The sequence below is a fragment of the Vombatus ursinus genome, unplaced genomic scaffold (genome assembly GCF_900497805.2).
Source record: "Vombatus ursinus unplaced genomic scaffold, bare-nosed wombat genome assembly UNPS02014809.1, whole genome shotgun sequence".
In the NCBI taxonomy this organism is placed as follows: domain Eukaryota; kingdom Metazoa; phylum Chordata; class Mammalia; order Diprotodontia; family Vombatidae; genus Vombatus; species Vombatus ursinus.
In genome coordinates this window covers 19200542-19225503 of record NW_020954587.1, presented here as the reverse complement: position 1 = coordinate 19225503, position 24962 = coordinate 19200542, and the positions used below count along the sequence as shown (strand labels likewise).

The 24962-nt window shown below is 36.3% G+C and overlaps 1 protein-coding gene across 4 annotated transcripts in view; it reads left to right on the top strand.

Annotated features, from left to right (window-relative positions):
* Nucleotides 1-24962, top strand: part of DYRK1A (dual specificity tyrosine phosphorylation regulated kinase 1A) — a 184540-nt gene that overhangs the window by 97953 nt on the left and 61625 nt on the right. For 3 of the 4 annotated variants that reach the window (XM_027875522.1, XM_027875520.1, XM_027875519.1), the window contains one exon: nucleotides 24736-24932. In XM_027875522.1, the coding sequence (XP_027731323.1) occupies nucleotides 24810-24932 (123 nt within the window). In that variant the 5' untranslated portion in view covers nucleotides 24736-24809. Of the gene's footprint in view, nucleotides 1-17619; nucleotides 17712-17812; nucleotides 18001-24735; nucleotides 24933-24962 lie in introns of all 4 variants that reach the window. The other variant, XM_027875521.1, reaches the window with a different exon arrangement.

Below are 24962 nucleotides of genomic sequence, written 5' to 3'. Positions count from 1 at the left end.
TTTTAAGCCATAGTGTGTTATATATAGAAATGTTAGCTATTGTTATTATAGGCCACATTGGTTAGGAAAAACTTGATTAGGAAAAAGTATTTTAAATGGGTTTTTGAAGGGTGAACAGAATTTAGATACCTTGAGAGGACATTCCTGAGTGGAGTGGGGAAACTAACCAGGACTTGGTAGCAGGAAAATAGGAGTGTTCAAGAAGTAAGACTAATTTGGATGTAGCTGAGGATGCATCATAGTGGGAGTGGTGCAGTGGCCTATAGAGGTTGAGGCCAAATTGTCAGTGGCTGTGAATATAAAAGCCATATAGTTTGGATTTTGTTTTAGAAGGAGTTGAAAGCTGAAAATACTTTCAGGTAAAAAGACATCTTAAGAATGTTTTAGGAAGATGAATCTAATAGCAGTATACAGATTAAATTGAAGTGGCAAAAGCTTCAAGGCATAGAAACCAATTTTGAGCCTAGTGTAGTTCAGGTGTTATAGTGGAAATAAAAAGGAAGAGAGAGATGTGAGAGACTTTCAGAGGGATAAAAAAATACAGGACTTGGTAAGTTGATTGAATATCAAGGAGTCAAATGTGATTCTGAGGTTTTGAGTCTGAAATAACTGTCATAGGATTAGCAGAAATAGGGAAATGGGTCTCAAAGGATCATAGATATAGTCTTGGAAGGGACTTTGAGTTCATTTTGTGTAGTCCCTTCATTTTACAGGTAAGGAAAACAATCCTCAAGAGGGTAAGTAATTTACTAACCCAACCCAGAACCTTTTATTCTGCTTGTAATTTCTTTCTACCATATAAGGTGAGGGGACTGTTGTTGTTTTACTCCCCATCCCTGTATGTGCTGTAGTGGTGGCTGTGAGTTTGTGGGCATGATAGAAGTTGAATGATAAATTATAGGGGTTAAGCATGAAGTGGTTGCATTGAGGTCACTTGTGTTCTTTCCTTCTCACAAAGAATATGAATTTTAAGTATGCTGGGTTAGTCACCAGATTTTGGCCATTCTGGGATGGTGGAGGGTGATTTCAGGCATCGTAATTTTTAAAAAATTTATTTTTCCTGTGCAGGCTCTTTCTCCTCCATTTCCCACCCCACCCTGCCTCCCGCAGAATAGTATAATGAAAAGAGCCCTGAATTTGGTGCTAGAAGACTTAAAGTTCAAGTAATAGCTTTGCAAATTGTGTTACCAAGAGCAAGTAACTCTAGGTTTTTTAAAATTTTCATCTGTATAGATAGGCTTGACTAGATGAAACCTTTTCCAGCTATAAAATGAAGTCAGAGCATTGAAAATGGCCTGTGTAAGTAATTAGAGCTCCAGGTGGAGGTGAATAATAGGTTTAGGAGGTGTTAGGGGAATAACTTGCTCAGCTGTGCCTTAGGCAGATTATTTTGGTAGTTTTGTGAAAGACTAGTTTGAGAATAAAGAGATTGGAATCAGACAAACAATTAAGATGTTATTGTAATAGTTGGATGAAATATTTTGTAGTTATACAGTGGTATTCTAACGCCAAATATCTAATAATCCGTTCAGTTTTTGTCAATTCTGCCTCTGCATCTTTTCTATCCTGTCCCTTCTCTTTATTCACACAGCTGCTACCCTAGTTATCATTTTAGGTGAACAGCAGGATTAAAGTGCCCACAGTAGAAGTAGGGAAGTTTGGAGGACAAAGTAATTTTAGGGGGTTGCTACGATGAAATTTATTTGGCGCTTGTTGAGATGCCTATGAACATCAAGATGGAAAAAATCCAACAGGCAGTCCCTGATATTAGAGAGCTGAGAGTCTACGGCTTTTTATTTATCACTTTTGCTATCTCATCTCTTTGCTTGGTGGTGCCATTGGGTTCTATGTGTTGAATTATCTCTGGATGACTATATATTATATGTTGTGTAGGGATAAGGAACTGGACTTGGCATTTCAGTGTATAGGCCTCTTCTTCCTGAGTTTAGATCTGGCTTCAGGCACTTATTGTCTGTGAGATCCTGGGCAAGTCACTTAACTCTGCCTCAATTTTCTCAATTGTAAAATGAGCTGGAGAAGGAATTGGCAAACTGCTGTAGTATCTTTGCCAAGAAAATCCCAAATGGGGTCAAAAAGGAATAGGACGTGAGTGAAAATCATCTGAACAACAAGAAGTTTCCTACCTCTGCATACAAGGAGGGTAGATTCTCATCTCTTATTTGAGTTCAAACTTGGTAAAAATAAAGTTGTATTTTACTAAATCATTTGCATGTGGAGGGAGGCACCTCGGAGCATCACCAGAGTTTTGATGATTACTACCTTGTAATCTTTGAGATATGGTATTGTGAAGGCCCCTTCCCATTTTTCCCATGTTATTACCCTTGAAATTCTTAATCTTTTATTCTATATGATTTTTATTATTTTTCTTAGTTTGATAGGGCAGTGAATAAGTAAAATAATTTAGTGTTGTCACTGTCCAACCAGGAGCAATTAATTTCTAGTTATTTACTTGGCTTTATTTCTCTAAAGATTATTTTGTAGTTGTATTTATTTAGTTCCTTTGTATGTCATGGTAGGTAGACTCCTAAGTTTCATGTATTCTGTAGTCATTTTGAATAGAATTTCTCTTTCTGTTTCTTCCTGTTGAGTTTTGTCGGTAGGGTGGGTAAAAGCTGGTTATTTGTGGAGGTTTATCTTATAGCCTACTACTTTTACTGAAGACATTATTTCCATTAATATTTTAGTTGAATCTCTTGTGTCTTCTTAAGTAGATCATCATATCAATCTGCAAAATGTAATGCTGTTTTGGTCTATACTTATTTCCTCTATTTCTTTTTCTTACCTTATTGCTATAGTTAGCATTTCTAGACCTCTATCAAATAGTGATGCTAATGAACATCCTTGCTTTACTAGTCAACTTAATGGAAAGTCCACTAATATTAAAAAAAATTTATAATGCTGTTTTCTGGTTTTAGATACATGTTAATTGTCATATTGAGGAAGAATCTATTTCTATGCTTTTAAATTTTTTGAATTGATATGATCACTTGTTTTTATTGTTTTTGTTATTAATGTACTTTACCGTGTTTATAGGTTACAGTGTATTGAACAATCTGGCATTCCTTATGTAAATCTAACTTCGTCAATAGTATATACTCTTTGCTAATATTTTTAAATGGTAATATTTCTAAAAATATTTTTGTTTCAGTAATCATTAGAGATATCCGATTTTAATTTTATTTCTGCTTCCTCACTCATTTGAAAGTCAATACCATATAACATTGAAGGAATTTGATAGGATTTCTTCTTTTCCTCTTAGTAAATAATTTGTATAGTATTGGAATTAACTGTTCTTGGATTGTTTGATAGAATTCTTTTGTAAATCTATCTATCCTTTTTAGTCTTCACATTGGAAATAATTTTTTTGTTTTCTTTTTCTTTTTTAAATTAATTTATTTTTAGTTTTCAACATTCACTTCCATAAGATTTTAAGTTTTAAATTTTCTCTCTCTCTCTCCCTTCCCTCCTCCCTCCCCAAGACAGTGTGCAATCTGATATAGGCTCTACACATACATTCTTAGTAAATATATTTTCACATTAGTCATGTTGTAAAGAAGAATTAGAACCAATAGGAGAAACCACAAGAAAGAAGAAACAAAACAGAAGAAAAAAAAAAGAGCAAATAGTATGCTTCGATCTGCATTCAGACACCATAATTCTTTCTGTGGATGTGGATAGCGTCATGAGTCTTTTGGAGACGTCTTAGATCCTTGCATTGCTGAGAAGAGCTAAGTCTATCAAAGTTAGTCATCTCAGTGTTGCTGTTACTGGGTACAACATTCTCATGGTTCTACTCACTTTACTCAGCATCAGTCTTTACAAGTCTTTCCAGGTTTTTCTGAAGTCTGCTTGCTCATCATTTCTTATAACCATAGTATTCCATTACATTCATATACCACAGCTTGTTCAGCCATTCCCCAGTTGATGGACGTCCTCTCAATTTCCCATTCTTTGCCACCACAAAAAGAACTGCTATAAATATTTTTGTATATGTGGGTCTTTTCCCAATTTTTATGGTCTCTTTGGGATACAGTCCTAGAAGTGGTATCTCTGGGTCAAAGAGTATGCACATTTTTATAGCCCTTTGGGCATAGTTCCAAATTGCTCTCCAAAATGACTGGATCAGTTCACAACTCCACCAGCAATGCATTAGTGTTCAATTTTCCCCCATGGTCTCCAACATTTATTATTTTCCTGTTTTGTCATGTTAGCCAATCTGATAGACATGATGTGTGGTACCTTAGAGGCATTTTGATTTGCATTTCTCTAATCAATAGTGTTTTAGAGCAGGAAATAAATCATTTTTATTCTGTTAACATAGGCATTTTATATTTTTGTCTTTTTTTTCCAATTTATTTGTTTAGTTTTCAACATTTTTTCTTCCATAAGATTTTGAGTTCCAAATTTTCTCTCCATCCCTCCCCTCCTGATTGCCTGCATTCTGATTCTCCCTTCACCTAATCTGTTCTCCCTTCTGTTACATTTCCCCCCCACCCCCCACCCCCACCCCATACCCTTCTCGTTCTGTTTTTCTTTAGGGTAAGCTAGATTTCTACACTCCTTTGCCTGTGTATCTTACTTCCCAGTTGCATGCAGAAACAATTTCTAACATTCATTTCTAAAACTTTGAATCCCCTCCTCCCTCCCCACCCATCCTCATTGAGAAAGCAAGCAATTCGACATAGGCCATATATGTGCAGTCATGCAAAACACTTCTATGATAGTCATGTTGTGAAAGACTATATTTCCCTCCATCCGATCCTGCCCCTCCTTTATTCTGTTCTTTCGTCTGTTCCTGTCTCTCCTCAAAAAAAGTTTGCTTCTGATTATCCCTTCCTCCAATCTGCCCTCCCTTCTATCACCCCTCTCCTCCCTCTCTTATCCCCTTCCCCTCTACTTTCCTGTAGGTTAAGATGGATTTCCATACCCATTTGTTATTCCCTCCTTAAGCCAAATCTAATGAGAGTAAAGTTCACTCATTCCTTCTCACCTCCCCCCTCTTCCCGTGGGCCTCTTAGCCAAAATGTGGTTCCAGCAAACCCATTCAGCATATCAAGAACTTAACTCATTATATTCCAAGCTCTCTCCTCTTGTTACTTACCCTATCCCTGTTAAGGGTACCACCATCTTCCCAGTGACCCAAGTTGAAAACCTGGGTTATATCTTCTACTCTGACTCCCTTACTTTGGTCTCCCTATCTGCTCCCCAATTAAGCACTTGTCAAGTTCAGTGATTCTGTCTTTGTAACATCTCTTGGGTATGCCTCCTTCTCTTCTCTGATTCCAGTACTCTGGTTCAGGCCTCCATCACTACTGGTTAGTTTTCCTTCCTCAGATTTCCCGTTGCTGTCTGTCTTCCACTCAGCAATCACATTGATTTTCTTAAACTCAGGTTTGATTATGTCAAGTCCCACTTCTCTCCCCAGTCCATTGGCTCCCTATTCCAAAATCTAACATCCTGTTTGTCTTTTAAAGCCCTTCATAACCTAGCATCTTCTTACCTTTGTAGCTTTTTTTATGTCTTATTTTCCCCAGTACTTTGTAATATGGTGACACTGGCCTCTTTGCTGTTCCTTGAATAAGACGCTCTTATTTCCCAATTCTGAATGTTTTCAATGACTGTCTCCCTTCCCTGGAAAGCTTTTTCTCCTCATCTCAGCTTCAGTGGCATTCTTTATGTCCCACCTTGTGCAAAAAACCTTTCTCATTCTAACTTAATCTTAGTACCTTCCCTCTGAGACAGCCAATTTATCCTGTATGTATCTTGTTTGTACAAAGTTTACATGTATGTTGTCTCCCACGTCTTGTCAGTTCCTTGAGAGCAGAGACTTTTCTTTTCTAAATCCTCAGCTAGTTGACTAACTGACACTGACCATGGTATGTAGATTTCTGTGTTATCTTGCATTAGCTCTACTGTAGTGAAGTGAAAGTGAATGTAAACCTTGGTCCACTGGCCCCCGTAGGATGTGGGCAGTCAGGGTCTAACTGGCAGAGTGGAGAGAAAGAAATGAAATGATCTTGAGATCAATAAAAAGCTGTATCCATATGTTCCAAGTTATACATGCACGGTACAGCATAGTAATTTATAGAATTCAACAACTCTGTTCTTAGTGACTATTTTCATCTCTTTAGTGTTCCAGATAGAAGTACTAAAAATAAGTTATTGGCATTCTATTTCAACCATAAGACTCTGGCTTGCCTTTTTTTTTTTTTAAAATTCCATTCTAAAGGGTTAAAAGTCTTTTTATAGAATGGTTCTATGAGGGTATTTTTTTGGGGGGGGTCTCATTACTAGGATAACTGTAGGGATTATCCTATGGTTTCATTAATATTTGGAACTTCTGGATAAGGAAATTTCCTCTGTGGTGGTGGGTTGACACCTACTTTAAAACTTTAGAAAATTGCTTAGAGCACTGAAACGTTAAGTGACTTGCCCAGGATCACAGAGCCGATAAATGTCAGAGGTGGAATTTGAAGCCAGGTTTTCCTGACTGTAAGGTCAGCTCTCTTTCCATTACTCCACATTGCTTCTCTTCCTCATAGCTTACATTTAAGTAATGCTTTTACCACAAAAGGGTGTGTGAAGTATCCCTTATCCATCATAGGACAGCTTAGTAAATGATAGTTGAAATATTTTTTTTAACATCATCACTATTCCCCCTGAATCCTGTCTCTCTTCCCCTCCAAGTGATTGACCCCTTAAAATAAAAAATTCTTTTAGTGAAAAGATAAAAAAAAGATGATAAATATTTACCGTGTTTTTCCATCTCTTTGCTACAACAATCATAGCAATAACAACATGGTAATAATAAAAAAGTTATGTAGCACATACTATGTGTCAGGAACCCAACTAAGCACTTAAAATATTATCACATTTGATCCTCCCTCACAACAGCTGTAGTAGGTCGGTGCTGTTTTTATCCCCATTTTACAGATGACTAAACTGAGGCAGAGATTAAGTTAATTGACCCTGGGATGCACAGACAGAAATAAAATGTAAACAAAAGTGTATCAAATTTGCAGTTTAATGTTTTTACATTAATTTACAGTTTAATGTTCTTTATTATTCTACTTCATTGCCAACTTCATACTGCTTCCTACTCCATAGTATTCTTGTTTTCACTCAGGAGTCCTGAAAGCTATAACAGAGGTTCTTGAGTTGGTTGGGGTTTTGGGTCAATGATGCTGGATCAAAGAATTATAAATTTAGAACTGAATAGAATTAGAATAGAACTAGCAATAGAATTTAGAATTGAAAAAGAATTCCCAGATCCTCATTTTATAGATGAGACAGCAGAGTTACCAGAGAGGTTGCTTTTCACAGAGTTGTTCAAAGTCTCATGAGTAGTAGGAAGAAGTAGAACTGGGATTTGAAAGCATATTCTCTGACTCCAAATTAAGCACTTCTGAGAATGACAGGTTGCTTTTTGATCGACTTACAGGGGACCTCAGGCCTAGAGCTCTGCTGTTCTTTTCCCACAATCAAGAAATACAGTGTTTGCTATAGTTAACCATTCAAGCATTATCTTTTTTAAGTACTTGAAGGAAACATAAGACTAAATAGTATACTCTTCCACATTTCTGCCCCCAAATATTAGGGAATATTTAGGTTATCAGGAATTAATAATAATGAAATTAAATTAGTTTTTTTGAGTCATAAAACCATGGAAAAATCTGTATTAACAGCTAGTTTTTGGAGTTCTTACTTTGGTATAGCTTAATTCACCATGTTTATGAGTAGTTTGGACAAAGGCATAAATGCCATGCTTGTCAAATTTGCAGATACCAGGAAGCTGAGAGGGATAGCTAAAATGTTAGAAGACCTAATTGGGATACAAAAAGATTTTGATAAATTGAAATGATGGGCCAAATTTAATAAGATGAAATATAATGGGTGGGAGGTGAATGTAAAGTTCTACATATTGGTTCAAAAAATTAGTTGCCCAGGTAGAGGATGAATTATAAATATAAAGCGTTTATTAATCATTTCACTATATATTCCCTGAACTGTACTAAACACTACGGATACAAATAGAAATATATATGTATGCAAGACAATTTCTGCCCTTAAGGAACTTAGGTTGTAATGGGAGAATATAGCAAAAAGGGGATCCAGAAGGGGTATATATGTCTGTGTGTATATGCATGTGTGTGTCAGCAAGTAGACTCCTGCTGGAAATGGTGGGTAATTGGAGGCCTCATACCTATGAAAGCTCACATATTAGAGCCCAGGTGTTTCTAATAGGGATATTGAGGAGATGACTCAAATAGGGGAGCCTGGCATAGGTAAGAGTTTATGTGAAAAAGAACTAGAATTTTTAGTGGCATACAAATTGATTATGACTTAAATAGTAGCCACAAAAGTTAGTACATTAAGTCATTGGTCATTAATAGGAATGTTGAAACAGAAAGGGGTAAGAGGAGTGGTGATTGTCATTCTGTTGTCCGTGGTCAGGCTGAATCTAGAATATTGTGTTTGGTTGTATGTATCAGATTTTAGGAAAGATATTAACTAGGTAGGGAATGCACATAGGAGAATGTTGAAGGGACTATGAGCTGTTAAAGGAGGAAAGATGTATAAGCCTGAAGAGGAGAATACTTTTCGGGAACCGGGTAAAATGAGTAATATGATTACTGACTTTAGATATTTGAAGATTGTCATATGGAAAAGGTATTAGTTTAGTTGTTCTTGCTTTGCTCTTTTATAAGATGCTTTAATTCTGCCTTTGTATCTTAATAAAACAATGTGTTGATGTGGCATCCTTATGAAGTTTTTTTTTTAATTTTTTCATTTTTTGGCGAGGCAATAGGGTTAAGTGACTTGCCTAGGGTCACACAGCTAGTAAGGGTCTGAGACCAGATTTGAACTCAGGTCTTCTTGAATCCAGGGCTGGTGCTCTATCCACTACACCATCTAGCTGTCCCCTGAAGTTTATTTTTAACATTGCATCTTTTTATCCTTTTTACATAGCTAAATGGAATATATGGTTACTTTAATGTGCATATCTTATTAGATTACAACTAGCTTTTGATATAAGTACTTATATTTCTGAGTGACGTTTGGCATTTGCAATTATCAAGTTGCCTGGTGTTGGACAATTGGAATCATCAGCTAATTCAAGTTTATTTTCAGTTTGCACTTTCAATAGAAAAAAAGTGTCACAGTGGCTGTTATTGACCACTAGAGGGTAGTAGGGACATATCCAATTTGTTTAATTATTAGCAATTTGTAAACACACACACATACACACACACACACACACACAATTCTAGGCTGTAATGATACTGTTCCTTTTTCTGATTTCAGGTGCCCTCATTTTGAAAATATTTATATTGATCCTGCATTTCTTTTAGCTTCCCTTAAAATTTTCTTCTTTTGTTCCTTTTCAGAGCCCAGTTTATTTAGCCTTCAAATATCTTAGCTAGATTCTTTGCATGACTCCGAAGCTTCACTTCTAACAGCTCTCTTAAATGAGCTATTCAGTATCTTTGAAACTAATTTATCTTTTAAAATTCATTTCTTAAATCCTTAAACACTAGCTTCTATCCCTATTACCCCAAAAATTACATGTAACTTTAAAAAAAATCCTAGTAACCTGGAAACTTCCTCCACCAATGCAGATGTTCTGCAATTTATCATCTTAGAAAGTCTTCTAGGGGCATTGAAAAATCAAGATACTTGCTCAGGGTCACACAGTAGGTGACAGAGAACAGACTTGACTAAAAGTTGTGCTGACTCACATATAGGGCTTCTATTCATCATGCCATGTTTCCTTTCCTTTTTTTCCTCTTACTTTCTGTAGAATAATGCTTATTCCATTTGTGTTTCCTTTTCTGTTTATCTTTTTCTTTCTTTCCCACTGTGGAAAACTACAAAAAGTTCTATTGTTATCTTTTTTGGTGAGAGATCTTCCAAGCAGTGTGATGTGAATGCAAAGAGCACTGGGTTCTGTATTTAAATCTGTGTGAACTGTGACGATTTATAGTCCAATAGGAGCATGGCTTTAGAGCTATAGGGAACCTGCATCTCAGTTTCTCTATTTATATAACAATAGGGTTAGATTGTATAAACCTGAGCTCTTTTAAAGTTTGAAAATATGATAGGAGTCAGGTGATGGAGCTTTCCAAGTTTGCTAAGCTCAGTTAATACGAAGATGAAATGTATTACTGCTAATGGATGTATGGAGATAATTCATGTACACAAATTTGGTACAAAGCAGAAAAGTCCAGACTAAAGTGCTATGAGAAGTTGGAGGATTAGGATATCACCTTCAGTTTGGAAGGATTGGGAATGGAAATGAGAGACAGCTTTGTGGAGGAGGTAGCACTTGAACTAGACCTCATAGAAAAAAGATTTCAGTGAAGAGAAATGTAGAGGTTTTATGGTATAATAGTGATAAACCTGGAGTAAGGAGATTCGTGGATTTAAATTCCATCTCTGTCACTTAGTAATTATACAAACATGGGCAAGTCTCAAGTATTTATTAAATACCTATACAGTGCCAGGCAGTGTGCTGAGACTACAGAGACAAAAATCTGTGCCTTCAGTAAGCTTATATTCTTCTGAGGGATGCAACATGTACTCAGAAAATGAAGTGTAAAATATATATACAGTGAAATTTGGAGACACTGTCAGCTGGGGTGATCAGCAGTGTCACTTCAAGTAGGAAGTGGGGTAGAAGGGCTGTTAGGTAGCACAATGGATGGAGTCTGGATCTGGGGTCAGGAAGAAGACCTGAATTCAAATCTAGCCTCAGACACTTACTTGCTGGGCAAGTTACTTAAACTGTTTGCTTCAATTTCCTCATCTAAAGTGGGAATAATAATCCCAGGGTTGTTGTAAGGTTCAAACGTGATAATTGTAAGCACTTAGATCAGTTCTTGGCCATATAGTAAGCACTATATAAATGTTAATTGTAGTTATTATTTATTGTTGTTGTAGTGGTGGGATGATGATGACGGTGAAGAAGAACTTAAGCTAGGTTTTGAAAAGAGCTAAGCAATCTTAAGAAATAGATTGAAGAAGGAGTTAATTTTAAGAATAAGGAACATATTCTACAGAGGCATGGGAATAGGAGATGGAATGTTGCCTATGAGCATAAGCAGACTAATTCAGCTCGAATATGGGATTTAAGAAGGGAGGGTGTAAGAGTTGCTTGGAGCCAGGTTATAGAGGGCTTTAAATATCAAACAGAGGAATTGATATTTGATCCTAGAGGCAATTGGAGCAGCAAGCTTCTTAAGTAAGAAAGTGACATGATTGAACCTGTGTTTTAGGACTATACTGCTTTTGTAGTTACCTGGAGAATGAATTGGAGAAGGGAAGTATTGGAGGCAGAGAGACTGTTGTAATAATCCACATAAGAGGTGGTAAGGACCTGAACTAGGGTAGTGTCTGTGTCTATGTGAGTGGAGAAATTTGTGTAAATGTAGAATCTACAAAAATGGGCAACTGATTGGGAATGTGAGATGAGGGAAAAGGAGGAGTTCATATTGGTTCTGAGGTTGTGAACTTGAATTCAGTTGTCTGTTGATAATTGTTGCTAGACCTGTGCCTCAGAAAGTTTGTTCATGAGAAGATTATTGTGGCAGGGGTTTGGTCTTCTAAGACTGTTTTCCCTCTTTTCCCCTATCCTCCTCAGTTTGATGTATGATTTCATTTGTATAGACATTTTTAGTTTACTGATTTCAGGTGAAAAAACTCACTACCAATAAATAATCTGCACTTGCTCTGCAACTTATTGTCTTGGAGTCTAGGTTCGGGGGGGGGGGGGTCACTAAAGTTATGTAACTTACCCAGAATTACATGGCTGTTTTGTGTCAGAAACAGTACAACAACTGAACAACAAGTTTCCTTCCTCTAATCTTCTGTTCCAGCTACTGTGTCCCAAAAGTAGAATATCCCTGGATTCTTTGCTTGGCCACTTTCTGTTGCTTCTATTTCTAAGGTCATTTCCATATAGCTCCATTAACCCACACCTATTCACTGTCAGAAACCTATTTCCATTTCTGAGTATACCAAATACTAATATGGTATTAATGTGTTATTTATCTTTTTGTTTTGTTCCCCCAGAAATTTCAAGTTTCTTGAACAAGTACCATAGATAATAAAAACTATTTAAATGCCACATTGCTTAGATACTACTGCTATTCTATACCTTCTTTTCTGTGAAGGATTAAAAATTTTATTTCCAGGTAGTTGGAACCGGACTCTTAGATTTCCTTTCTAAGCAAAAATGTTTTTTTTCTGCTTTGACAGTCAGTACTCCTGTTTTCCTAAGGTTCCACTGACTTATCCTAAAATCCTTGTTTTGTACAAGTTCCCACATGTGATGTTTTAGTTTTGATTAAATAGAACTGTATTTCATTTATTTTCTTCTTTGCTTTTTTACTCAGCTGTTTTATGTGTTAAATTCTAATCTGGATTCAAAATGCCAAAGATGGTCACAGATTGAGTCCTAATAAAATTAAAACTGTGAAAAACCAAGAATAAAAAGAAATGCCAAATTGTCCCAAAGACAGTTCAAATTTAAATCTTTAAGTATGTTTGAATATTGCTTCCAGCTTGATCTACTTCCAGACAGTAACACAAGCAAATCTTTACTACTTAGGTTTTTTTTTTAAGTTGATGTGAAGTCAGGACCTGAATTTTATCTCCTAGGCTTTTCCATGAGAACTACCTGGATGTCCTATCTCCGTAGTCTGCCAACCTTAGCATGTCTATCACTTTTGAATAGATACTGTTTCCAGTAGTTGAGTTACTCAGTTGTCTACCAAAACAACTAGCAGTTTTCAGCAGTTCTTTCTAAACCAGGTTACAGGCATAAAATACTGCTATTTGTACTTGCTTTCTTACAAGTTTTTTAGGAAAATAAGCTGTTTAGCAATTAATTTCTTACAAGCATACCCTGTGAAATGTTGCTTTGACATAATCTTTAATTATATCATTTTTATGTTGGGCAGTTAAGTAGTGTGGTAGATAGAGAGCTGGACCTGGGGTCAGGAAGACTCAAGCTCAAATCTAGTCTCAGACACTTAATAGCTATGTGACTTTGGTCAAGTCATTTAACCCCCTTTTCTCCCTCTGTTTCCTCAGCTGTAATGGGGATCAATGATAGCACCTATGTCACAGGATTGTTGGGAGGATCAAATGAGATATTTGTAAAACACTTTACAAATCTTCAGAGATTTATAAGTGCTAGTTACATTATAGAGAAAACCCATCATAACACTGTGAAACATCACTGTCGTTTTTGGTTAATTACTTGGACATTATCTCTTTGGTCACCATCTTTAATGTTTTGCCTCAGGTCATGTTTTTATGAAACTAACCACATTAGGTAGGATATGGACTGCATAATATTGTAATCCTGTTCCTGATTTTGAAATAAATTTTTGGTAAGTCATATTTGAAGAAACATTCTGTAGCAACCATATGCCAATAAATCTATAGATATCTAGTGTGTTTTAAAATGCCTATTTTGTTTATGCTCTGAACAGATTTATTGTAAGGAAATTATTCATTTCTATTGAATATAAATTCATTTGAACAAATGTTATTTGCCCTCTACGTGTAAGGTGCTATTTCTAGGCCCCAGAGATATTAAAACAAAAACAAAATAGTCACTGTACTCAAGGAGCTTTCTGGGGTGAGATTTACTTAAAAATAAGTAAATGATACCGATATTTGAAGAGGGAGAACAACTGGATGAATTTGGGAAGGCTAATTTCTCCAGAGAGTCACCTGATTTGAGCCTGGTAGGAAGGAAGATATTCTATGATGGTGGGGAGGAAGTGTGGAAATGGAGGGAAGAACTATAGATAGTCCCTTTCTGGGATTGACTTTTAAAGGAGGATGAGATGTAGAACATTTGAAGGAATGTGTAGGGTATTTTAAGGATATTTTAGGTGGAAGAGTTGGAGCTAATGAATAAGAAGAGATTGAATAATATCACAGAATAGATGGGAAAGGGTATCATCTTTAGCACATGTAGAAGGATTGCTCCATTTTCTGAGAAAGAGGGGGCATCAAAGTGAGAAAGGATGGGATTGATATTGAAGGGTTTTGAGGAATGAAATAGGGGAGAAGAAAACTTAAAACTGATGGACCTCTGTTTTTTCCCCCTAATAAAGTAGGAGGTGAGACTAAGTGTGGGAATATTGAGGAGGATAGTGTAGGGGCCTTGGGTAAAGACAGTTTTGATAATGATGATACATATACTAGAAAAAAGTTACAAGGATTGTTGTGTTTCTAGTCAGTGACCAGTTGAGATTTGATGGCAAATTTGTATTGGAACCAGTCAGTTTTGTTATATGACTCTTAACAGCGGCCTTCAAGAACACTCTAGTCATTATTGTTTGTCCTTCATTTTCAAAGTGGACCATTGACATCACAAAGTGATGTTTTGACTCCTACGTAAATTAGATTTGAGTGAGTCCTGGTTGCACAATGTCTTCAGCCTCACTCTGTCTTCCAGAGTCATCAAAGTCCAGTGGCAGGACGAAAGTCAGGATGACTGGTGATGGCCAAGGTTGCAGTCAGTGGATGACCTTGGTGTCTTCAATATCTGACTAAGCTCTAAGCACTCCACAGCCTGCTTCATGGCCATCGGAACAAATTTCTTCTCATCTGACCATTCCACCAGGGCAAGTTTTCACATGCTTGGAGTAGATACCTCCTAACTCATCAATGGGTTTGTTGCCTTTCGGTGGGTTACACTGAACCCAATTCAGCCCATCTGCTGAGACAGTTTACTGGAGTGTGGCTGCTGTGCATACTACAGTATCTTGGAGCCACAGGTGAGAGTTGTGTGCCAGGCAGATACCAAAGGTGGATGAACAGCCCTGAAAAGAGCTTGGCAAGCCCTCATACCAGATGTGCTAGTCTTCCTTTAACACCCATATGCTGTAGAGCATTATAGCCAAAGTGTGAAGAGGGTGATGGTAAGCCACCCAGTGTTGGGATTAGTGAAATAGGAGTATCAAAACAAAAGAAAGCAGTGGATTAATCACGGAGTAAAGGAAAAGAGAGCCCAGAGTGTAAGGAGTGACAGACTGAGAGAAAAGGGAAGGAGGTTTAAATGAAATGAGATAGAGGGAAAAATGGAAATATAGGAATTTTTACAATCATGGAGGAGAATTGCAGAGGTAACAGGTTATTATAAGTAGTGAGATCTAAAATGAGACTTTATGCAAGGTTAGGGTGGTGGATAGAGTGCTAGGCCCTGGAGTCAGGAAGATTCGTCTTCCTGAGTTCAAATCGTGCCTCAGGCACTTAATCACTGTGTGAACCAGGGCAAGTTGCTTAATCATGTTTGCCTCAGTTTCCTTATCTATAAAATGAGCTTATGACAAACCATTTCAGTATCTTTGCCAAGAAAACCCCAAATGGGGTCATGAAGAGTCAAACATGACTGAAAAAAATGAACAACAATGTGAGGGAGTGAAGATTTGGTCATGGAAAGGTGTTTCAGGAGAGATCAGCATGTATATATGGTGAAATCCCTGGGTATGAAAGCAAGAGTTTGAGTTTCTTGAAGGCATTGACATAGGTTCTGAAGTCTTTTTGAAAGAAAGGGTATTATTCCCAGAGCTGTGACAAAGATCTGGACCAAGTAATATAGATGGATAGAATTAACCTTAAAGGAGGAGAAATTGCTTAGTGGTAGAGTAGAAGTGATGGTCTACAACAGGAATTCTTAACCTGGAGTCCATGATTTTTTTGTTTTTGTTTGTTAATGTTTTGATAAACTGCCTTTCAATATATTTAGTTTTACTTTATAATCTATATTTTATGCGCTTTTAAAAATATTATTATGATTCTTATTTACTGAAATGCCAAAAGGATCCATTACACAGAAAGAGGTTAAGAATTCCTGCTCTAAAAGTAACATTGAAGAGCAAGGAGTATATCTACTTCTCCTTGGGGGAGGGGGCAAAAAGTGGGAGTGGGGCAGGAGGGCTTCATGAAGGGAAAGGGATGTACTATAGGGTCCCATGTTCCTGTCAGTCAATCAAGCAACATTTTAAAAGTGCCTGCTAAGTGCCTGGTTGTGTGAAGACTGGGAAGAGTGTAAAGTAAAAGATGTCAACAATAGAATCAGAGGACATATGGAATGGAAGAGCAGGGAGTAGCATGGAGAGACATAGATAAGAGAATATAGTGAATATTGCAGGCAGAAAGTATATTTGCCTGAGTAGATGATAACTGTTAATCATAGGGTTAAGTAAAGCTGAAGCTGAATATTTGTCTTGAACAAGATGGAGAAGAACCAGTTCATCCATAGCTCTTAAGTTTCAGTATCATAGGATTAAAAAGCATATTCTCTATCTTTTCTGTTTAGTTTTCACTGTCAAATAAGGTTTTTTCCAATGTTTATTTCAAGCCTGTAATATTTATCTTTCTGTTTGATTTATCATATTCCTTCAGTGGAATGATTTCTGTCTAAATCTACTAAGCTTTCCTTTTAAAGTTTAATTGTATATGATTTTTTTTTCAAAGGCTTCTTTATAACTGATAAAATTCCTGCCACCTTTCCGCCAGCATATCTTTTGTTTTTGCATCTTCTTTCTCCAGCAAACATCATCATTTTATAATGGGGGGGATAAGTTTATCAACAAATCAGCTGAGACCAAAAATATATATAGTGTTTCACTACCATAATCTGAGGGATATGCATTCTCCTTTTGTTTCTTCAGGGCCCACCTTTTCAATGCAGGCCTTCTGATTTCAGGAATTGTTTACGTGGTTCTGTTTATTTCACTTTGCATCATTTCATAATTCTTTCTATGATTATATCATTCATATTTAGCATTTTTTTACCATGCAGTAATCATGCATTTCCATTTTTGTACCACAAAAACTACACCCAAAAAAGATGGACATTCCCCACTTGATGGACAGTTTATTTCTAGTTCTTGACCATTATTTTTTTTTTGAAGTACCTATGTAAATATTGTGGCATATATGGGAAGTTTCTAAAGTTGATTTCTTGGGGCATATAACAAACAATTATAGTACATGATTATAATGACATATACAGATACTTTCAAGTGGTAGTTTTGACAACATTACTATGGTTTTAGTCTCTTGTAATGTCCTAAAAAGTGATTACATTGAGAAAATACTGTGAAACAAAGAGGTATTATGTCAACAAATAAATTTTTGCATACATCAGGGTTTGTGGTCTGGATATAGATGTGTAGAATAGGATATTGTTTTTCCTGTTGTCTGTGAATCAAATATATTGTGTAACAAGAAGACAAACTCACGCGAAGAAATATAGGCAATGGAGTAGGGAAACATAGCAAATTTTTGTCTGTTGACCACCAAAAATAGAATTGATATTGTTGTAGAGAGTACTAGGAAAAAACATAACCTAATGTGAAAGAATGGTATAGTAGTGATTGGAGGATTTAACCTCTGTGGACATTCTCTGGAGTTGTCTTTCTGGGAAAAAAAAACAAAACAACAACAACAAGAACAACAAAAAAACCGAGTAGCTGATAAATTTGTGACTTAATGATAATTTAATCCTTCGAAAGGTGGAGGAAATGCCAAGATTAATTGTTATACTTTACATGCTTCTAATTAACACAGAGAAACTGGTTGCTGAACTGGAAAAGACAGGAACCTTGCGAGCTAATGACAACTGCAAAATACTTTGTGATAGTGAAGGCAAATCAAGCCAGGTATTATTTTACATACTCTCCTAGATCTTGAGAAAGTTGAATTCAGAAGATGCAGAGAAAGGATACTTAGGATCACATGGAGTGATATTTTTTTTTTTCAGGGAAAGTTGATCCAAGAAGAATGGGAAGCTTTCAAGAATAAAATTCTGAAGACAGAAGCAGAAATGATTTTGATGAGAGAGAATCTAAGGGGGGAACTTCTTAAAGAGTATGATGTGACCATAAAGGGAACTCATCAACCAACTCAGATTTTTAAAAAGACATATATTGAAGTTGTAAACAAGGGCAGGTAATTAAGAATGAATTCATAAATAGTCATTTTTACAATAGTAAGTCAATAAGCATTTATTGTTTATGTCCCAGGCACTATTCTAATCATTGGGGACACAAAGAAAGGCAAAAGACATCCCCTGCCCTGTGAATTATTATTCACAGGTGCTACCGGATAAGGAGGGGCTCTTACTGGGCTTCATCATGAATTGGTCATTATTAAGGACCTGCTATGGGCTAGACATTGTACTAAATCCTGGGGACACAAAGAAAGGTAAAAGACAGTCTTGATTCTGGAGGAACTTATAATCTAATGGGGGAGGCAGCAGGAAGTAATTAACAAAAGGAGGAACCAGAATTAAGAAGGATCTGGAAAGGCTTCATGTAGAAGATGAGATTTTAACTGGAACTTGAAGAAAGCTGTGGAAACCAGGAGGCAGAAATGAGTTTGGGGAGAGCATTCCAGGCATGGAAACATCCAGAGAAAAATGCCCACAGCCAAGAGATATAGTGTCTTGTTTATGGAATAGCAGGGAGGCCAGTGTCACTTAATCAGAGAATACCTATATATGATAGAGACTAGAAAGGTAAAAGGGGAGATAAGTTATGAAGGGCTTTGAATGCCAAACAGGATTTATTTGATCCTTGAGATGGTAGGGAACTATTGGAGTTTATTGGTGTAAGTATATATGTATGGGTGTATGTGTGAGAAATGGTCAGACCTTCACTTTAGGAAAATTTGGTGACTGAATGGAGGATGTATTAGAGTGGGGAGAGGCAGACGTATCAGCAGGCTGTTGTGGTAGTACAGAAGTGAGATGATAAGGATCTGTACTAGAGTGGTGGCATTAACAGAGGAGAGAAGAGGAGGGAGGGGGGATATTTGAGAGATATTGCAAAGTTGAAATTCATGAGACTTAACACATTGGGTGTTGGGGGGGGGTGAGAAAAAATGAGCAGTCAAGCCTATGGGATTTAGATAGGAAGGTGGCACCTTTGACACTACTATGGAAGTTTGGAAGGAAAGAGGTTTTGGGAGGAAAGAGAATGAGTTCAGTTTGGTATATGTTGAATTTAAGATGTCTACTGGACATCCAGTTCAAGATGGCTAATAGGCAGTTGAAGATGAAGAGACTGGAGGTCAGTAGAAGGGTTAGGGCTAGATAAGTAGATTTGAGAATTCTCAGTACAGTGTAGGTGATAACTGAATCCATGAGAGCTGATGAGATTGCAAAGTGAAGTAGCGTAGAGGGAGAAGAGAAGAGGGCCCAGGATGGAAGCCTATGGGGTACCTAGATTTACGGAGGAATTTAGTGAGATATGAAAGAATTGCCTTGTCATAGTAAGGGCCCAGTTGAATTTTTTTTTTTTTAAACATAAATTTGTAGTTGACTCAGTGAACACAGTCTTGTGATTTTTCTTCAGGTTCATGTTGCAGCAGATGAGTAAGAATATAGGTAGCGGCTGATGGGAGTAATCCAGCCATTGAGGTTTGGGAGAGCAAGATCAGATGATTTAATGTGTGTGTGAAATACCTTTGAAATCTGTAAAACACTAATGAAATATGTGGTGAGATCATTATCTTTTTTTAGTTTTGTAATATAAAAATTGTTCTGTTACAGATATCATCAGGATATCTGGAATTCTCCCCATGTTTTGCTGAAGTGATTATCAGTTTGAAAAGATCATTTAACAATTTGAGCAGACTCCTATATTCTGGTTAATAGAGACATTTGCCTTATACATTATTTCTTTTTGGGGGATAGAGCTCATGGTTAACCTAACACTTATGGTACTTTTATAACATGGAAACACTTAGGTTACACATTTTCTTTGATACATTTTGTTCTGATTCAATAGACACATTGCAATAATTACTCAGATACACCATTCCTCACAAATTATATCCCCTGAAAATGATTTATCAGTTCACTTTATTTATATTGGCCTAATCATGGTTTATTTTGTTTTTTTTGACTTGACTTCCTTAATATCATTATCATTATCATTATTATTATTATTAACAGATCTTCCTATACTTGTCTGGTTTTCTGTGTTCATCTATGTGGGGTAGTGAAGTGACATTAAATTTAATGTGCCATAATTTGTTTAGCTACCCCCTATTTTCAGTGTTTAATATATTCCTAGATTTTTGATGTCACAAACAATAGCATTATAAATTTTTTTGTATTTGTGACTCATTTCTTTCTTAATGACCTCCGTAGGATATTACCTCTAGATAAATTTGTTAACTTTTTGAACTTAACTTGTACTTGTTTTCTAGGACAATTGAGAATCTATCCAGAGCTACACTGAAAGTGAATTAAAAATGAGTTTTTTTTTTTTCTTGTTTGTTGCTGCATGTGAGATCAGACATTAGGGCTATTTTAATGTATATTTCTCTGATTTTTAGTAACTTTCTTCCTTTATACAAACTTCCTTTTGTAATTGTATTGTTATGGGCTCTGGGCTTTGGTAGCTTATTGGTTAATTCCTTTTTGCTTTAAGCTGTGTTGTATTAATTTTGCATATACATATACATATCTGTGTGTGTGTGTGTGTGTGTGTGTGTGTGTGTGTGTGTGTATGTATGTTGATTAATCTCCTTATTAGGTAGGAACTATTTCACTTTTCCCTGGCATGTGGTAGGCACTTTCTAAGTATTTGTTGATTAATTTTTAACAATTCGAAACATTTAATTATCATCTTCCTGATGTTTTTGTTAGTAATGTAGAAAAAATCTTATGGGAGCAGCTAGGTGATGCAGTGGATAGAGCATTGGCCCTGGAATCGGGAGTTCCTGAGTTCAAATCTGGACTCAGACATATAACACTCATTAGCTATGTGACTCTGGGCAAGTCACTTAACCCCGATTGCCTCACCAAAAAAACAAAGCAAAAACTTATGATTTATGGCTTTGTTTGGCATTCCACAGATATAAGGAAACTATTAATGTTTTTAATTTTTTTTTAATCATTTGGAGTTCTCTAAGTAGAAACAGTTTTGCTTTCTTTTGGCTTATACTTTTCTTTGTTCTGTTGTTATGTGTCAAATAATAGTGGAGAGAGTAGGCAGTCTTTGCGTTGTTCCTGATTTGTCTGATAAAGTTTCTAGTGTTTCTTTGGTAATAATAGTAGAAGTTCTTGGTTTTATGTAGGTTTAGAAAGGTAAAAATATTAAATGCATCCTTTATAGATTTTAACTCAGATACTATAGAGAAATATGAACAAATGTTGCTGGAAAATGATGACTAAATAATTTTATCGTGAAGAATAGGAAGGAAAGAAAAAGAAAAAAAGAGACAACATACTCAAATTTGTAGGATGCTATGAATGCTTTAAAGAAGGATAAAATTTATCTCTTTTTAAAAACTTATTAACAAAAAAGCATAAACTGTTTTTAAAAAAAAAAAGGAAAAAAGGGGGCAGCTAGGTGGCACAGTGGATAGAGCACTGACCCTGAAGTCAGGAGGATATGAGTTCAAATCTGGCCTCAGACCAAATACTTGACACTTATTAGCTGTGTGACCCTGGGCAAGTCACTTAACCCCAATTGCCTAAAAATAAAAAAAATTAAAAAGCATCAACTGCACATGTACCTAAGAAAATATCTTGCAAATCAATGAACTCATACATAGAAAACAAGAATAACAGAAGGAACATTGAAAATCAAAGAAGAGAGAAAATGGGAGACTATTGGGCTAATAAATTAAGCTGAGTTTCTTTGGGCCAAGTTAATCAATGAATAATCTAATTTTTTTATTGAGAAAAAACAAATTGTCAACATCTAATTAGGAAGAAATTTACAATGTATGGAATAGATGTGGCAAAAGTTATCAGAAACTCTTAAATTATGCTACTTGCAAAGGCATAAGATGCTCAAATGAACAAAACAGGAATAGAGAATCTAAATATCATCTGAGAGAAATTGTGCAAGCCATAAATGAATTCCTACAGAAATGAAATTAACATGTGAAATCCATCAAGAAAAGGGAAAACCTCCCCCCCCCAACAAATATAACACCCCAGAAAAGAAATGTAAATTAATAAAAATTGTTCACTCCCAAGGTAGGGGGTGGTGAGGCTTCCAGTTTGTAGGAATCAGGAAAGGCTTTATGAAGGAGGTGATCCTACAGTAACAACAACATTGTAAAGACAGACAACTTTGAAAGACTTAAGAGCTCTTGATCTGTGGTCTGTGACAGACCACAATCAGAAAACTGGTGATGAAACAACATACTTACCTCCTGACAGAAAGGTGATAGACTCAAGATTCCAAATTACATATATGTTTTTGGACATGGTCAATGGACTGAATCCATACTTCATAGAACAAATCCTTTTAGTAAGGGGATTTGTTTTGTGAAGTTTGGATTCAGTCAAAGGGCTGCACTTGAGGACCTAGAGGGCCACATGTGCCCTTGAGGCCACAGGTTCTCCACCCCTGATCTAGATGATCCAAGTGAAAGCTTAGGAGAACCCTTAAAAGAATTCCAAGACAAAACATTTTAAATTTCAATCACAAGCACTTAGTGGGCACCTACTGTGGGCTGGGCGCTGTGCTAGCCTTTGGGAATCTAATGACAAATAATTAAATAGATATTCACTGATGACAAGGAGCTTACATTGCAGTGCGCCTCCCTCCCACCTCCACCCCCTCCCCCCATCTGTAGTTGTCTATTTATGTTTTTTCCCCCTCTTCGGGTCCGCTGAGCATAACCTTTGAGTGAGTAACACTTTTCGACATAGTGACAGCATCAGTCTTTGACTAAAAGTGTTAACTTTAAAAAAGTACATATTCATTCATTTGTGGTACACAATATTCAGTCTCTTGTCTCTATGCCTTTGCAGAGACTTTCTCTTATATCTAGAGTACATTCTTTCTCTCTTTTTAAAAATATTTTTTTTCCGAATTGCATGTAAAGATAATTTTTACTGTTCATTTTTTTTAAACTTTTGAGTTCCAAGTTTTCTCCCTCCCTCCCTCATTTCCTTAATCCATGAGATGACTGTACATTCTTTAAGGAAAGAAGTGCATGTGTGTGTGTGTGTGTGTGTGTGTGTGTGTGTGTGTGTGTGTGTGTATACAGAATAGATACATGCAGACTAAATATAAGATGAAAATTGTTGCAACATAATTGATATCTAATGTAGCAACTGAAGGGATCCAGACAGAGGCATTATTTAGAATGTGAGTTCTTAATTTGTACTCTATAAACTTGTTTTAAAAAGTATTTTGATAACTGCCTTCTAGTAGTTTTGATTGATTTCCTTTGTAATCCAATTAATTTTATTTTTATGCAATTACAAACATTCTGAAGAGGGGTCGACGACACAAAAGAAGTTAAGAACCTCTGGCTTAAAAGGTAGTGCTTGATCTGTGTCTTGAAGGAAGTGAGAAGACATATTCCAGGGTCACTTCTAAGGCAAGGAAGTAAGGTTTTATATATGAACAACAGGCAACAAGATGACGCAGTGGACAGAATGTTAGACTTGTTGTCAAGGAAACTCATCTTCCTGAGTTCAAATTTGGCCTCCGACACTTAATACTTAGTGACCCTGGGCACAGTCATTTACTCTGTTTGCCTCAGTTCTCATCTGTAAAATGAGGTGGAGAAGAAAATGGCAAACCACATTTCCCTCCTGCAACCCCCCCCAACCCCCCCAAGACACACCCCAAAACAAAAAAAAAAACCCAACAACAAAACTACAGCAACGAACCCAAATGAGGTCACAAAGAGTCAGGCATGACTGAAATGACTGAACTACAACAATATAAGTATTATCAAGATGGCCATTTTGGCTGGACTATAGAGTACGAACAAGCCAGACAGGAAATAAACATTTATTAATTGCCTACTTTGTGCCATGTATTGTGCTAAATGCTTTTTACAAATATTATCTCATTTTATCTACACAACAACTCTGGAAAGTAGGTGTGATTATTATTTCTATTTTATAGCTGAGGAAACTGAGGCTGACAGGTTAAGTGACTTACTTGTCCAGTACTTCTGTATAACTAGTTTAAGTGTGAGGCCAGAGTTGAACTCGGTTCTTTCTGACTTCATGCCCAAAGCTCTATCCAGTGAGCCACCTAGCTAGAAACGAAAAGAGAATAAGGAGGGGAATAATGTATAAGGAGGCTAGAAATATGGGTTGGTTCTTAATTATGGTGAATTTTAAAAGCCAATCAGAGGAATTATATTTTATATTGGAGGCAATAGGGAACCACTTGAGTTTCAGTAGGGAAACACTGTCTTTAAAGAAAATACAGTTACATTTGTATGGAGGATGGATTGAAGCACTGTTGCAATATGTCAGAGGAGAGGTGATGTCATTTGACCTAAATTTGATCTATGAAATTACATTTTCCAGCAATAGCAACTCTCACATAACGCTTACCAGTTAGAGAGGACTTTTTGTCTGTTGATAGAAGTGGATTTCCACATTGATGAAATTATAGATCACTGAAGTAATAAAATCTGAAAATCCAGTATTGAAGTAGTTCATATAACAGAAGACTTTTTGAAGTGTTTCTCTAAATGACAATCACCTTAGTACATTTAAAGTACAAAGATTAACGTAAAATAATTTTTAATTAGAATTCTTTCAGAACATATTGTCTAATGACATATAAATACTATATTCAGTTTTGAAAGGTCCTGAATGAAGTTAAAAAACCCAAATAAATATCAGATGATTCACATATTAGGAGAATATGAATTTTTCCTCATAATCTTCTTTTCTTTTCATAGGAGAGACTTCAGCATGCAAACCTTCATCTGTTCGCCTTGCACCATCATTTTCATTCCATGCCGCTGGTCTTCAGATGGCTGGACAAATGCCCCATTCACATCAGCAGTACAGTGACCGCCGTCAGCCAAACATAAATGACCAACAGGTTTCTGCCTTATCTTATACTGACCAGATTCAACAGCCTGTAACTAACCAGGTATGTTTGTGTTATATTAGACAGCTTAAT